Source organism: Lottia gigantea (assembly GCF_000327385.1).
Source record: "Lottia gigantea unplaced genomic scaffold LOTGIsca_2, whole genome shotgun sequence".
Classification (NCBI taxonomy): Eukaryota; Metazoa; Mollusca; class Gastropoda; family Lottiidae; genus Lottia; species Lottia gigantea.
The window spans coordinates 5,634,473-5,651,571 of NW_008708400.1; the positions used below are offsets into that span (position 1 = coordinate 5,634,473).

Below are 17,099 nucleotides of genomic sequence, written 5' to 3' on the forward strand. Positions count from 1 at the left end.
TGCAGATACATGTAGTCTTGAGAAGCCATGATACGTTTGGTACTAATACTTTTATCAAATTTCCCATATTGCACACTGTATGGCGGTTTTCACCTATCAAAATCTGAAGGTAAAACTAAAGGAAACCTGTTTCATTTCATTTGCTACAATTTGCTTGTAAATGAGATTCAAAATGTTTCATACTATGCTAATGCGCACATATCAATATGCTATGTTGATAATGAAATGATGGATTGCAATAGGCCTATTATTAAAAATGCAGCTAATTAGCTTATTCAATTTTTGTTCTATATTTATCGATGTAATAAGGAAATTGAATTTTAATTTAAATTTGGAGACGTACCCATCAATCATTAGACTATTTTCAAGCGTCTTTTATTTATTTTAAATATATATATTTAAATAGAGGTTTCAAATCTATCAGTAGCCCTAGTTGTAAAAGTTGTTTCAGATCTACCAGTAACTATTGTTGTAAAAGTTGTTTCAGATCTACCAGTCACTCTAGTTGTAAAAGTTGTTTCAGATCTACCAGTCACTCTAGTTGTAAAAGTTGTTTCAGATCTACCATTAACTCTAGTTGTAAAAGTTGTTTCAGATCTACCAGTAACTCTTGTTATAAAAGTTGTTTCAGATCTACCAGTCACTCTAGTTGTAAAAGTTGTTTTAGATCTACCAGTCACTCTAGTTGGGGAAGTTGTTTCAGATCTACCAGTAACTTTAGTTGTAGAAGTTGTTTCAGATCTACTAGTAAGAGGTTGTCTCAGATCTACTAGTAAGAGGTTGTTTCAGATCTACTAGTAGCTATATGTGTGGAGTTGTTTCAGATCTACCAGTGACTCTAGTTGTAAAAGTTGTTTCAGATCCACCAGTAACTCTAGTTGTAAAAGTTGTTTCAGATCTACCAGTAACTCTAGTTGTGAAAGTTTTCATATCTACCAGTCACTCTAGCTGAAAAAGTCGTTTCAGACCTACCAGTAGCTCTAGTTGGAGAACTTGTTTCAGATCTACTAGTAAGAGGTTGTTTCAGATCTACGAGTACGAGGTTGTTTCTTTTTGTGAAAGTTGTTTCAATTCTACTCTACTGGATTGAAATGATAATGCTTTGGGTAGGTAAAGTGAATATTTAAACAGTCAATGGCCTTGTGGTCATCTGCCTTGTCGTGATGAGAAACTGATTTAATTTAATATTTCATTGAAAATTCCATATTCACGTTCTTCATGAAGACAATTTTTGTAGCTGGCCGAATCTCTTTTTTCTGCAAATGCCAACATCATGATTATTTTAATGTGGTAATCATTTTGCCACCCACGTTTCTGTCAGTCTAATTGTAGTCATTACTTGCTGTCTGTACAATCCAACTTTGATTTGTTGTCATTGAAGACTACTTTTGGAATTCGACGCATCCGCCAGTTTGACAGTAATTGACCAATCAAAATAAAATTTATCCAACTTTCTAGTTAGTCTCTATGATGCCGATTTTTTTGGAGTTTTTTTTCTCAATTATCAAGTTCTGAACTTCCTTGGACACTGGCATGATCCGAATTTAGTGTTCGGTTTGCTCAACGTTTTTACACGAAATTCACATGAACGTCTTGACATTGCTTTGTATGTGAATAATTTTTCATCTGGTCACAATTAGTTAATTCGACTGATAAGTTTTGTTTGTGGTCAAACTTTTAATCAATAGGATACTTTACGAAAGAAGATGAGCTGTAGCGCAATCCAAGTTGGATTTTGAAAAAAGGTTGGTCGTTGTTTGAAAAGTGAAGCATTTTTCCTCATGTGCCTCCATTAAACTACGCCCTTGGAAACATTTTGTAGCTAACCCACAGCATGGTCAATGAAATATAGATGCTGAGTTTTATCAAGTCAGGTTAGCTTTAAAAACAATGACGTCATGACCCTTTGAACTTTGACGTAAAGGTGTGAGCAGGTGTGAATTGACCAGTAGGCTCTAACTATGACTTTCTATGACGATTTATTAGTTATTTAAGATACAGTGTTATCGCTCTGGTGTACTCTCTTAAAGGTACATTTTGCTGCTATTATGCTATTAGCAAATATGGCGCAAAATAAAAGGTACGTTAAATTTTGAGATGTATGAGAAGAGAAACGAAAATATATTTTATCTTAATAGCAGTATGGGGTATAAAGTTATTATATTGTATGTCAAATCGACATTGCCCAGAGCGTTGTCAGTTACATACTTTCCTCTACACATACTCTTTTGCTTGTCACACGAAATAGCCGCGGGAAATTTTCACTTTTTATTATTTGTAATGATTATTATGCATCACCATGGAAACTTACCTCTAAGTAGAAAAATAATTTTTTTAAATATACGTAACCACGACTTTTTTTTCGCCAAAAGTATATATTTATGATGTATTACTAATCTAGGCCTACATAGAAAAAGTGTTATTGATGCGTTATATTGAGTGAGTGATTGCATAGATGCATAGATGGTCTGCCATTGTTTACCATGTTTTGCAGGTACTCTAGGTCGCTCAGACTTGACATGTTTTATGTCTAATTTTAGATGCTCTTCTCATTTCATATGGTAAATTGTTGTGCGGTCTATTAAACAATGTTTATCAGCTGTTGTGGCAGTATTTCACACCAAGAAAACAAATTTACTCTATAAAATATTACGTTCTGCTCTCTGATCGTATGATTTCAATGGGCCAGTGCAAACTATAACATGCATTTTCCAGTCCAATTAATAGACACATCAAGTTCACGTTTGTTTTCGTTATTGGATATGTGCGTTACGTAATCATACGATGACCGATTATGTGTTATGACGTCAGATTTAAACAGGTGCCCGTTGTTTGACCCTTGGTCTAGACTGACCATACTGTCAGGTTCATCAGCGGTCAAGCTCATAATCTAAATTCTTTAATTACTCTCGTGTTTAGATTTGATCTGTACAGCTGTAATGGCCGAAAGGTCGTGACCTGTTGACTAAGACCCTGGTCATGACTTTTTGGTCATTCTATAACCGTAAGGACTGACCTCCAGGGTGTTGACCGACTTTATTTCTCATTTGTCTCTGTCATTTACAGCTTATGTTTGATGGACACAGGAAGCACCAACTACGTTAAAGGTTTGGAACATAATTTGCTTTCTCTTTCCAGTTTTAAGTCATATAAAATAATGATAATAATTGTTCAGATATTATTTGTCTGAACTGATCATGCTTTTAGAGGAACAATGTAGGAAGATTTGGTGCCTACGTCAATGTTTGATTTTCAATTGCCAATGCCTCTATTGCAGTAGGTGGGTGTCTAACAGAATTTCTAACGGATTGCTAGTCTCATGAAAAGTCAGAATGGTTTTGTTCAATGTGTCAACTAGCTAGAACAGTAGTCATATCGATTGAAGGCGAGAGGTAAATAGCTTGAATCATCCTAGCACATCGGACAGAGACAGTTCTCGTGTCAATGACCTGAATACATTCTAGCTGGAGCAGGTCATTATCATTATTTCTGTGGTCGTTGACCTTTATCATAATAGTTCATTGTGCAGTTATTTCGCCACATACCGTCCTGGATAATTCTTGCACATAATAAAATGCGTTTTTGCGATCATTCAATTTAAGTGAATAGTAATTTCACTATTGACATTAAAATCGTTTACCCCCTAATCGCCACATCACACCGTAGGAGTAAATAGTAAAGATATCGTTCAAGAAAGAGTGGATTCTCTGGGTCCCTACTTTACAATTGTCTCATGACCTCTGTTAAATAAAAAGTTCATGACAAGTAGCTTGCTGTTCCATTTTCTCTCGACGTTATTTTTTGGTAAAAAAAAAATATACTTAATTTAATGGTTTTGTCATTTCAAGGAACATGGTAACCATGACAGAATGATTTATGGATTGTCTGTGATCTCTCTGCTTTGAAATCGCATCAAATACATATATAACGTTATTATCATTTCAAAAAGCCTTGACATGATTCAAAACGCCTAAAAGTAAGTTGCATGCTCGGTTATCACACATGCAGATAAGAATGTAGTTAAAATGAACTACCACGATCGTTTAAAAGGAGCCAGTACAGGTTTTATTTATATGATGTGAGGTTCATCAAGCGTCACGTTTCATCATTTTAATGATGTTTCAACACGAACTCCATTGTCAACGAGAAGATGAGATTTCCCTCTTATTATTAAAGAAACATTATTAAAAATTATTTAGTAATATATTAAATGGACTGTAATGAAGTTTTCTTAGGAAACTAATAACATCGGTTTACACTTTTAGACCTGTACGTACAATTAGAATTCTTTTAAGCGTCTGGCTGAAAATTGGAATGGTGCAAATTGATGCTGTCATTGACCCTGATACACATACACAGTTGAGAAAACCGGTTGGATGGTTGGTTGGTTGGCATATGACAATTTTAAGTTAACGTCCACTTCTAGCTGATATCGCAGACTAGGTAGTTGTTGGTAGTCGTAGTAGTTGGAATGGTTCAATTGGACGATTCTGCACTGTTTGTAGTTGAGAAAGGGTAAGATCTGGTGGATTCAAATGACTTTTACAATTCATTAAAACCACCTACAGACATTCCATTACCCTGTTCTATTTTTGGGGTTATCGTATTGTGTTTCTTTTGTTATGCTTATCTCGAAGATCTAAATTAATCCTTAAACGGGATCAAGAATTCGGTCAGGGATCAAATTATTATAACATTGTATCACATAATATACATGGGTATAATAAAATAAAGTTTAATGTCACATCTTGAGATATATTTAGGTCTCCTTGGGTAAAAATAGGGTTTATTTCAAGCATGTTAAAGACCTTACTTCTTAGTAATCCAATTAATCTATGAATGAACTGTATTGTGAAAAGTAGGATCATGTTGTGTAACAATATCTCTCTATAGCTTATGGTCATTATTTGTTTTTCTCATGTAATGACTGCCTTTGTAGCTTCAGGGATTCTCTGACATTTTGTAAGTCATCACTTGACGGTCTTGACATTAACCACCTAACTTGTGGCTCTCTTTACTTCACTTCTGTTTATTGTGATTGGGGCTATATATAATGTCATTGTACTGTATCCACTGTTCAGTGAAGCCAAGCATCCAGGCCAAAGTAAGTAGGTGGGAGTTCATCGAAGGATTGTCTGTTTATCGATTATGAGTTTAGTTTCGAAGATGACCTTTTACCTATGTCAATGTTCTGCCAAGAGACTCAGGTATTATGTGAGTTAAAATGCTATAGATCTAAATCTTTGATAGCCCAAATGCAATTATTACTTTTCTCTCTTCAAGAATCTCCTTTGCATGACTTTCAATTGGTTGGTACGGTGCTCTGAGACTTAGATTATATTTGTTTGATTATACCTCTTTATCTGGTCGAAGCTTAAAGGTGTATCATAACCACCACTGATTTCATACGAATATTGACAGTCTGGTGGTACCATAAAACAAATCTAAATTCTTTGTGGTTTAAAAAAGACATTCAATGATTGTAGCTTCCTCAGAATTTCTTTCCCAGAAATGTCTACACAGACAATAATGGCTGTGTTATTTGTCTCATTTAGTTACCTAGATAGTCACTTTGAACAGTCCAACAGGAAGTCAATTATGGCGCCAAAACTAGTGATGTTAATAGTTCAGATCATAGACTTTCATCTCTGAGAGGAAACTGTTAATTTTTGGGGATGAGAGTAGTGAAGGAAATAAACCATGTGCAACAAACAGAAGCAGGAAACAATAGTTTTGATATTTTATTTATTTACATGAAAAAGAGGAAATCTATTATCGCTTCGGTGGATTTTGAAAATCGTTGATTCTATATTGTCAATGATTTCCTTACGTTGTATTAAAATCTTTTGATATAATTTTTAGTTTTTAGTTCTGATTGAGTTGTTTGGTAGAGTGAGATGTTATGATTTCGTGCCAACTCCAATGTCTGGGTTCATTAGACAGCAGTAGGCCTACATATTTCTGTCGTTGTATTTTGACCACAGGATGTATCTTTCCGCTCGCCTTCTAGGTTTGAATAACGCCGTTTCCATGATATACAGAAACATTTACAGCTTTCTATGTTGATTTTTATTTTTTAGAAAAAGCTTTTGTAATTATTGTTATCTGATGGCTGTAAATTTTAACGAATCTCTTTACTCTCAATCGAACTCACTAACGTTAAAAAACTTTTTAAAATAAATAGTGAAGCCGTGTATAGTGCACAACTGAGTACAATCTGTAGTAAAAAATGGTGCCAAAACAGAAATTTTAGAGGTCATTGACTGTTGTGCACCATCTATAAATATAATCTATAGAAATTCTCTCAAACCTTGTGTTTTATTGATGGCTAATGTAAGATAATTTCAAATTATTATATCATATGTAATTATATATATTTATCTTATTACACAACTAACTTGTCATCGCTGCTTCTACAAAGAATATTCAGTTTGGTTTTGGTGAAAAAAATATTTTGAACATTTTGCTAGAATTTGATATTGTCCTTGACTTATTGCTTTTTTTTTAGCTTCGTGTGTATTTTTAAGTATTCATATGTATGTGTTTAATGTGTTACATGGCAGGTGTTCACATAGTTGATCCTGAATTGTAGATATATCTTGGTGCAGGAGGACTAAGACAAGTCTAGTCTATATGCGCAGCTCTATGGTAGATTTAGGTAGTGTCGTTTTGCGTTTTGACTGAAAAGCAACAACTTGGTCACATGTAGTCACATTTCAATAACTGTTGCTGATGATCGAAACAGCTGCAGGAAATTCTAGTACCAAGACAGTCGCACAAACATCAGGTGCTGTCAGTGCATGGCCCATTTAGAGTATGTAGGCGCCGATATCTGGAAATACATAAAATGAAATATTAAAAGTGAGATTGTATAAGATATAGAGACTGTGAAACAGCGTGTTAAATAAAATGCCATGGCAACAAGAAATGATGATTAGATGACTTACGTGAAGACATGCGCTCATTTCTATAAATAGCAACCTATCTCGCCAGTTCAGCTGTTTGCCATTTCAGAAATCACCTACCATTAGTAGAACACGCCGAGTGGTGAAAGGAATACTGGCACGTGCTCTACTCGTTGGTATATATATGAAAGAAACATTGAATATTTTAAATTGAGAAAACTGCTAGCATAAGCAATAGGATTTATATTGATGTTGTGTTTCACCACGTTGAAAGGTAATGTTGAGTTTGTCTATTGGTTTTATTTTGTAGTTCAATCCATAAACAGAAAGACACAAAACTTTCAATACTATATATAATTGTATTGGTATATAAATATACATTCACGAAATGAATCGGAGTGTCCTTTTTTAATTATTATGCTTAATTTTAGGAACAGACTCTTGTATCAGATGTATAACCGAGCAATATTTTCTTTCTCTCTCTGGTTGTATATTTTAAAATGTCTATTATGAAATCTTACAGTAATACAAATAAAATCCATACTAGGAATTACACAAAAATTCACTTTGAGAAATTTTCAATTTTAAGAGATCATATGTAAAATCAAAGCCCAAGGCTTAAAGCTTGTTGTAATAAAAAGTTTAAAAATAAAAACATCAAGTTTCTTCAATTTGTCTATTTGATACATATCTGATATCAGTAATCAGTTGACATTAGTCCGAAACTATCAGTGATATGATTCAAAGACATGATGACTACAGAAAATGGTAAAATACTAAAAAAAAATATTGTGTCTTGTTTGTTTCAAAAGCTTTTCAAAAAATTGAATTGTTAAATTGTTATAATTTGTACTATGTTGTTCCATATTGTTCTGGTCATATCGTATGGCGTAATGTTTGCAATAAAGTTATTATTTTTTTTTAAAATAAGGGATAGCTATGATTTTACAATCGATCAGATAAAAGAGAAAGTATGACACACTTGAACTTAATTTATTCATCAACCCAGCATTCATCAGGTTTATGATATTAAAAGGTTTTTTTTTTAAATCTCATTGGTATATGATGTTAAAGAGTTATAAAAAAATCTCAATGGTATATGATGTTAAAGAGTTAAAAAATCTCATTGGTATATGATGTTAAAGAGTTAAAAAAAATCTCATTGGTATATGATGTTAAAGAGTTAAAAAAAAATCTCAATGGTATATGATGTTAAAGAGTTAAAAAAATCTCATTGGTATATGATGTTAAAGAGTTAAAAAAAATCTCATTGGTATATGATGTTAAAGAGTTAAAAAAATCTCATTGGTATATGATGTTAAAGAGTTAAAAAAAAATCTCAATGGTATATGATGTTAAAGAGTTAAAAAAAATCTCATTGGTATATGATGTGTAAGAGTTAAAAAAAATCTCATTGGTATATGATGTTAAAGAGTTAAAAAAATCTCATTGGTATATGATGTTAAAGAGTTAAAAAAAATCTTATTGGTATATGATGTTAAAGAGTTCAGTGTTAAAAATCTTTCATACGACTTTGCCGGATAAGTAGTAAAATATCAGAATGGTTTGTACCCGGATTGTTAGTTTCTTTTTATAGCTTCTGAGCTTTTGGAGCCTGATAACAAATTTTTCTGCAAGTTGGTATGTAACCAAGAAGGTAGTCAATTTTATCCGGATAGTTACACAGATAGTTTAGGTAAAAGGAGTTAGATGGATTATCACTTTTCACTCTGGAAGATATTTCCTGGGGGTTTTAACCTTATGAATTATTTTGGCGGTTTTGAACCGACAAGATAGTTTCCTCCTGGACCGACTATAGTCAGATAACCTCTTTGTATGGCGAGTCGCATAAATAGGGTGGTTTGCTTCTGAACAAAATGCTTTCTTTGAAGTGTAAAATCCTCTGAAAAAGTTTAGTTCGTACATAGTTATCAGTGTAAAGTCAAAGCGTTTCGGATTAAGTTGACACAGTTTTGAATTAGGACGGTTAGTGCGACGAAGTTAACATACAATTAACTAATTTCACAGGCATATGTAAGTTATGAGTTGGGTGAATACACATTAAAAACTATTCAGCTTTACTTTCCCCTCTTTCATAGAACAATATTCTTCTCTTGTATTTATTACATTTGCATGGCCTCCTTTTGCACTTGGTGATCCCAAATGGATTTGATAGTTTTAGTCAAACCATAGAACTATAAGATTTATATAGTTTATCGTTTTAAAGATAGGGCTTTTGGCATGTATTATAGAAGGTATGACGAGTGGTTTGAGCGCGATGATTGTGTCTGTGGTTTAAATATAGATTTTATTTTTAGACTTACGATGTATTTGAATTGATTTGCTATTTTCAAGGACATAGTACATCTGTCCTCCCAAAACTCGTTCGACAGACGTACAGTTATAACTGGCTATAGACGTGATAGAGTGGCAAGCAAACCGTTTAACCTAATTATTTCTTTTAAAATAGTCTATTTCTCCCAGACATGCTAATCTTTGATTTCCTATGTCTTGTCCGAAGAGCTGACAACGCAATAATAGCTAAATATATTGCTTCAATTTTCAAAATCTGTCTGACGTCCAATTTAGAGCTGTGGTCGATAAAGGGTGAAATACAGTCGAAGAATAAAGAATAAGTCTGAAATGAATTTGAAACACAATTTTTAATCTGTTATCCCAATGTGGTTATTCCACAATATTGCCTTGTGTTTGTGATCCCAATGGTTTTTCAGGGCTGTTCAATTCCAGCTGCAAAGATTGGATTGCAAAGGATGCCGTCATATAATAGATGTCCCCCTCCATAGTCTGATGCAATAAAGCGTAGTATTGCAACATATATTGCTTATCGAACCACTGTGGTTCGTCTTATTCAGTAGCATTCATAAAGGGTTTTCTTGTCGTAAGGTCGCTATCATGGATACCCATGCCTTTTGCCTTTATTTTGATGTCTGAAGTTTAGTAATTTGAGTTGATCCAATTACCAACGCTTTTGTATTTGCGATAATGACGTGATAATCAGGACATAAAGAAAAATAAAACAACGTTGAGCGGCAAATCATCATTCTGGAAATAGAATCTACAATATCAACCCCGGTACAAAGACATAGCTGGATACAAAGATATATATTTTTAACAAAGTGGTATATGATCATGTTTGGTAGTAGTAAATTATAACAACTGAAATGTATTACTGTCTCTTGAACTGTCACATTCTGACAAATTATAGCTCAAATTGTGTCTTCGGGGCTAACAAAATGAAGTTAAATGTCATTTGAGGTTATATACAGTGAATAATTAAAGTCCTATTTTAAATCTAAGGAAATTTAGTTAAAAGCTCCATTTACATCAACCTAAAGCCCTGAGCTAGGATTAAGCTTGTCAAGTAGTGTGCTGAAAGTATATTTCCTTATCGAGTGGGACCGTTGATTGCTACTAGAAATACACGTCGAGTTAAATTTGAATTTGTGCTGAGTCGACAAATTATATGAAATAAATTGACGTCAGAGGATGGATGTACTCGTGATAATGTGATGCCATGTTATTAACTCTTGTTTGTAATCTGTCTGGCACCGTACATTTACTTCACCCCACTTAACAGTTTACATCTTACAATATGTCGATGGATACATTCATTTTACATGTCATTTTGAATAGGAAACGAATGCATTTTTTTGTTGCTTTTATTTAGATTCATGAGATAAGATTTGTCTATATGGATTTTTGTGTTCGCAAGTACATAATGTAGGCTGTAGACCGTGCACTAATATTTCAATTCTAATTCTGTTCTCAGTTTTTCAAAAACAACCGTAGGTGTTCTCAGTTAAGGTGAAGGTCGGTTCGATCGATAAGAGGTTTTGAAGTATATAGCGGTTTCATACATTTAGCAAACGTCAATATCACGTAAACCCTCTTTATAAGCTGCTTTTTTAAAATCCTTCTTGTGATAAAATCTTTTTCTCCGCTTCCAAACTCTTTTCGAGAATCTCATAATGATTATTTTTACCCACCAGAATAATAATGATCAACTACAAGTATGACATATGCTGAATCACAAAGAATTATAGAATTTGGCAGGCAATCACAATTAATATGGTCGTGCTGCCATGAGAGCATTAATTGCATCAAGTTCTCTGATTAGAAATAGTAACAGTTAAACTTGAATATGGCACGTAGTCTGGGAAATGCATGAAATAGGTTGATTACTGAAGTTTGACTTGCTGTCAGTTATTTAGCAAGCAGACTATAATTGACAAATATGTCTTAGCACCTTGCTGTTACTTTACCTTATCTTAATTACGACTATTTCGAAACGGGAACCACCAGACGTTAAAGACGAGTTAATAAAGGCTGTTGATATATACTCCCTCGTTTGAATCCCGGCAACTCCCTTGTTCAGTTATTGTAAATTTAATATAAATTTGACGACAATCGATTTTTACTCGAGTTCTATAATAGATCAGTGACATAATTCGCGGACATTGATCGTTATTGTGAAGTGTACTGAAGGCTACAGTGCCCTACTGACATAGTACAAGAGCATTGATTTCTCTCTCAGATAACAATGTGTCTTATAGGTCGCCCACTTGTAGCAAGTTTTCTTTGTTTTCGTTTTCTATTAAATTCCTAGAGAAGATACAAAGGCTCTTATTGTGAGGACGAGAGTATTAATATAGAAGGGGTTTATTTTATTAAGAAGGTTTTTTACGAGTCAATCATAGTTTAAACCACGTCCCATTATGAATAAATAGATGGGGCCGTGCATGTGCTCATATTTACAAAACAAAACACACTGGCTACTGCGTCTTGACTGTCGATAGGTTGTTTTTCGAAATCATGTGACATCATGAATATTTTGTTACTTCGGCCCCATTGCACGTACGCAGTTTGTCTGCAAAGGGTAACCAGACGATGTTAATGGACCTGCACAATTTTAGCGATTTAGAGAAGGATTGTTGCACATTTAAACGACACTTACAGCCTCAGTTGTCACCATCCTGTAGAATGTCTATGAGATCTGTCAACTCTTTCTAGCCTAATAAGCTCAGGAAATGACGTCAGTAAATGGTTAGTCTTTTCGGATTAAAGTGTTTTGAGAATAATACATCATTTTAATTTAACTCAGGCGTCAGTTCCGGTTTATTTTGGTACCACACGCGAAAACAGAAGGTGCAATGATCAACGCTAACGAAAATCAAATGAAAAATTTCCACCATTTCACTTGTTTTCATAGAATTAATCCGGTAAATGTGAATCATTCGGTAGTGGTAATCCCTTTTGAAAGACACGTTCGATTCACGGTGCCGATTATCGCAGTTAAATTGTTCGATTGACGTCATCAGTATGGAAAGTGCGGTGACTGAAGACAATTATTATGATGATGATAAAATCAATAATGATTCTATTATGTCTATCAAATTTCATTACCGCTCAGTATGTATAGTGATACACTTTTCATGCCAAGGCGAACATTCTTCAATGTCTACCTTTTAGGTCCTAGAGAATTGTGAACGTGCCAAATTTTCTGTGCTTATGAAAACATGTACATTGAAAGCATAGGTGGGAATATAAGAAAACACCTACTCAAAAGTTGATATTTGCAAGTTTTGATATGTGTCTCAGTACATATTTTCTCTAAAATTCACTTTTGTTGTATTTTTCATGCAATTTTCCAGGTACACTGATTGACTTTTATTTGGTTAAATGTTAGGACTTGTCTGTTTTTTTTTATTTTACGATCAAGACTAGTACACTAATGAAAATGTAGCGTGCGACTGAACGAGTGGAGTGTTTTCAACCAAATCATGTCATCTCTTTACAAAGTTTGTTGACATCATACAACCTAGTTAAAGGTCATCACTCGATATTGGCCTGGTTTCAACTGTCATACATGGCCTCTTTTTAGGTGTCATCATTCATGTAACAAACATAAATAAACCTATTGGACCACATTATTTAAAAAATTGTTATTTTTTCTTTGCAAGCAGATCATGAAAGCATAACGTATGCTTTGAATTATAGTTGACTTGACATAAAATAATATGACATGTGCGCAGGGATTTTGAGATGGTATATAAATCGCATTCTAATAATCATTCTGAAAATCAATCCGGCTGAGCGATTCCACAAACATCGTTATTTATGGTTGTTCAAACTATATCATAGAAAGTCTCTGATTGGTCATTATTTATTGAGTCTCGTTTGAAACCAAGAGATAATATGGCACGGTTTAGAACATGTTCAGTTTACAATCTCAATATTTGAGTCTTCCTCCCCAATCTCTCTCTGAGGTCCAATGGTCAGGTATTGTTCACCTTTGAACTTTGAATATGCATTGATGGCCTTTAACCTTCGGAGATTCATTGTTAACCTTTGACGATTCATTGTTAGCCCTTGACCTTAGAAATTGCATTGGTGACCTTTGACCTTGGAAGATGTATTAATAATCTTGAAAGCTTCATGGGTAGCCTAAGGAGATAAATTGGCATCCTTTAACCTTGAAAGATGCAGTGGCAACTTTTGACCATTGAAGATGGACACATTGGTATTATTGGACCTTTGACAAAAAACTGAATGAGTTTTTAATTTTATCTTTTCAGGTGCAATTCACTGAAAACAAGACAAAGTATGGTAGAAGTTTAAATTGACAGGGTGTTTCTAAGGTTGAGAGGGAACAAACTTCAGCTGGTACTGTATTATATATAGAAGGGGAGGTGCAATATGGATCATTATTCGCCAGAATTCATCGAGGATGAGCCGCTCGATTTAAGCATAAAACCACGCGCTAACAAACCAGCCAATGAGAAGCAGGCTAGTGCGGTATGTCTGGCCAAAGCCTATGATTATGGCAGCCATTCTAAACATTTCCATGATCAGAGGGAAACTCAGAGTGCTCCAGTAATTCGCTATGAAACTGGCAATTCGGGAATAGAAACTAGACCTAGGACGTACGATAATCACAGATATTCAGCATTCTCAGTGAAAGCCCGTATTCTCAGGGACTGTGAAAGTTACAAAGAAAAATATAGTATACCGGATAATAATCAAATCAATACATCATACCACCGCCATAGCCCTCCCAAAACTTCATACAGTGCTTATCCTAATACTATTGGAAATATACATCATGCCACAGATCATTCACTGCACGCACCTCCGCCAAGGAACCAATCAACGACGGCATATTCGTATCCCAGTAACGAAAAGCCGGAAGGTAGATTTGACGTCGGATATCTCAGCCAATCAGATTGCCCAACTCGTACTAGTCTCATGGATTTCTTTAACGATTCTATAGAGGTTGGATTAAGAAAAGATAAACCTAGCGGAGATAACCCTGCTCGTTTAAAACGAGAATATGTTGAATCTATGGATGAATCTCGCTACAGCCCGTCTGATTCTAAACGGCATAAACCAGAGGGCAGACCTGTGATTCGCCAGTTCAATTCTCCATTGGTAGTCGACAAGAAAGATCAAATCACACAACAGGAAAAGATTGATGTAGTTGGCATGAATGAACCTGAATCTTCAAATTTGAGAAATAGTTCGCCCGTAGCTACTGAACCAAAAGAGAACTGTAACACGTCTAATGATAAAACTCAGGAACAATTCAAACAAAATATTTCTCTTCCACCGCGGAAAAAATCTGGATCGAAAGTTTTAGATTTGGATTATATGATCTCGAAGGTATTACTGGACCGTGGGGATATTCCTAATGCTCAAAGAGCGCAACCACACTCTATTAAAAGAATATATTGTGGGGAAGGGAAGGGACAGCTGAAACTAATAGATTTAATTGAGCTTCAAGTCGAAGAAAGTTTAAAAGCTTAAAGTCGCTTCACCACAGTTCTACGATGGTTTTAAATGGAAAAGTGCTTCAGTTTACCATGACGAATGGAAACGTTTCTTGTATGAAGACATGTAGTCTCGATGTCGTAAGAGGTTATTGTCCACGTTTGATGTAATTGCCATTTAAGTAAAACAGCCGAAAAGGTTGTAACAAGCACTTCTCATTATTGAGTGATATCGTGAAGTGAATAAGATAGAGCTAGTCTTTCTGTGAACTCAATTCCATAAAAGACGTCACGGTAACTTATTGCTCTATGCTTTCGACACGTGTTTCTGATATGAATTCACCATCAGGACAGCTGGTGAGACAATGCAATTTCCTTTATTAGGACTTTGAAGTATGGGCATCTTGAGCAAAATCACTGACAAGAGCGATTTGACTTATTTCCTTACTATAGGGCAGTTATCTGAAAATTTTTCGCTATGGCAGTATGGTAATGTGAATGTGACCGTAGAAGTAAAACTACCATGTCGTACACGCGTCCAGCGTTGTTACGGCCATTGTGTTAAGTCTAGATTCTGTAGGAGTGTTTAAACCTCGTTGTATAAGAAAGACTACAGTGTAGACGTTGGACACGTTAACAGATGCGTACACGTACACTGTAAAGTGTTATATGAGTAAAGATACAAAATTTGGGTGGCAACTGTGCTGCCGGATAACCGTTGTTTGAGGCAGTATAATTATCTGTAAACGTCCATTGATCTTATGATAAACACACTTGATGTTCTCTGCCAAGTGAACATAAGTATCTTGATTGTTTCTATCTAAAGAAAATGTTACAGATGGTTTTCTGGTGGTTGTTTCGACCAATATATTTTGTGTTTTGAAAGAAATGGCTGAAGGTTTCTTACTGTTTCGGGATGTGATGATCCGAGGCTAGGGAGTTCAAGGTCGTATCAGCAGTATTACTAAACTCAATCAATAAATTTACATTTTGCACATATGTTTGCAATTGATCATTTTTTGTGGGGTTCAAGGCCATTCAATGCATCAACTATTTTAATTGTATTTAGTCATTTGGAATACAAAATAGACCAAGTTTATGGTAAACGAACACTGTATTTACAGCCTATCGTCATGTATTCCCCCATCCCTTCGCCGCCATCCCGTCAATAGTAAGAAACCAGATTAACAGTGTAGACCTGCTTTAAGTTTGTGTAGTAGATAATTTATGTTATTGACTTATTTTCCACAATTGAAAATATTCTATATATGTTATAATTTAATATATTGAAATAAATGATAAAATATTGCCGTATTTTCTCTTATAAAATAAATACAATATATCTTCCCTGATCACATACTCCAACGTTTAGCCCACAAGAAAAATACGTACGCCATTGGAGGAATCTTGGATTACGTCATTAATCTAGTAGGTAGGAATTGAATAATGTCAAGAATCCACTAGTTCTATCAGGACATTATTAAGCTAGATGTCGTCTTTGGGCCTGAATCTCAACAAAAAATGGACCTTGGTAAGTCTAATATATCCTTAGCAAATTCAATGTTCTGCTCACATTATTGTGTCCTCATTCCTTAGATTCAATGGACTTGAGATCACTGACGATTGGAAACTCGCAGTTCAACAAGATACAACAAGTTGTTCATTTTCTAAAAACCCAAACCGTCGCTATTAATCATTTCGATGATAGATGAAAACAGACATTGGCTGTAAAACTGCTTCAAAAGCCACACCTTGTGTCTCAAAAAATCTCCAAAAATCGATAAAAAGCCTTTGACGAGTATTAATTTTATACAGATCAACATTCTTTCGACTGTCACTGCACACAACACGACTTCATATATTTTTAGATTGATCCTTCCGCATGGAAATCTCTCCTCATCTCACAAAATCTGAATGAAAATTTCAAATTCTAAATCTAGACCATAAATAGGCCTTCAAAACGACAAAAGGGAGGGAGAAAAAGGATTTCTAAAAATATCACGTACTACATTCATACAATCATTAGCATAAAATGTTTTACTGGGGTCGTCGATCCATATAGTCGTTTTGCGTGCAGTGACAGTCAAGAGGATGTTGAAAAATATAGTGGTCTAATTTCAGTTTGGCTTGATCGAGACTTTCTTAATATATTGAATTTTTATCAAGAAAATGAGCATTTGCCAAGCTTTTTCATGTGACATTTGCAAATTTTTAACGACATTTATGCAAAAAGTTATAAAAGGTTTAATTTCAGAATTAACATGGAAACAGATGGCAAACGGATTACCTGAGTCGGTTAATATGGTTTTAAATTTATTATTCTAAACCCTTTAGCAAACTATTATGTTTAGGCTGAACGCATTACATCGGGTTTATGATATTTAATACCCACATCTTGAGGGATTTT

At 34.5% G+C, this 17,099-nt stretch overlaps 2 protein-coding genes across 2 annotated transcripts; both read left to right on the forward strand.

The window, feature by feature from the left end:
• Positions 1-408: 408 nt before the first annotated feature.
• LOTGIDRAFT_104051 (hypothetical protein) lies at positions 409-798 on the forward strand (the record flags this gene model as incomplete). The annotated part of the gene is made up of 1 exon (XM_009053475.1): positions 409-798. A coding segment is annotated over one exon (390 nt), but the record flags the coding sequence as incomplete, so codon positions are not given.
• Positions 799-13,622: 12,824 nt separating this feature from the next.
• Positions 13,623-16,004, forward strand: LOTGIDRAFT_228417 (hypothetical protein; the record flags this gene model as incomplete). Its single annotated transcript, XM_009053476.1, has 1 exon — positions 13,623-16,004. The coding sequence occupies one exon, from the start codon at positions 13,623-13,625 to the stop codon at positions 14,727-14,729; it is 1,107 nt and encodes a 368-aa protein (XP_009051724.1). The 3' UTR covers positions 14,730-16,004.
• Positions 16,005-17,099: the final 1,095 nt, after the last annotated feature.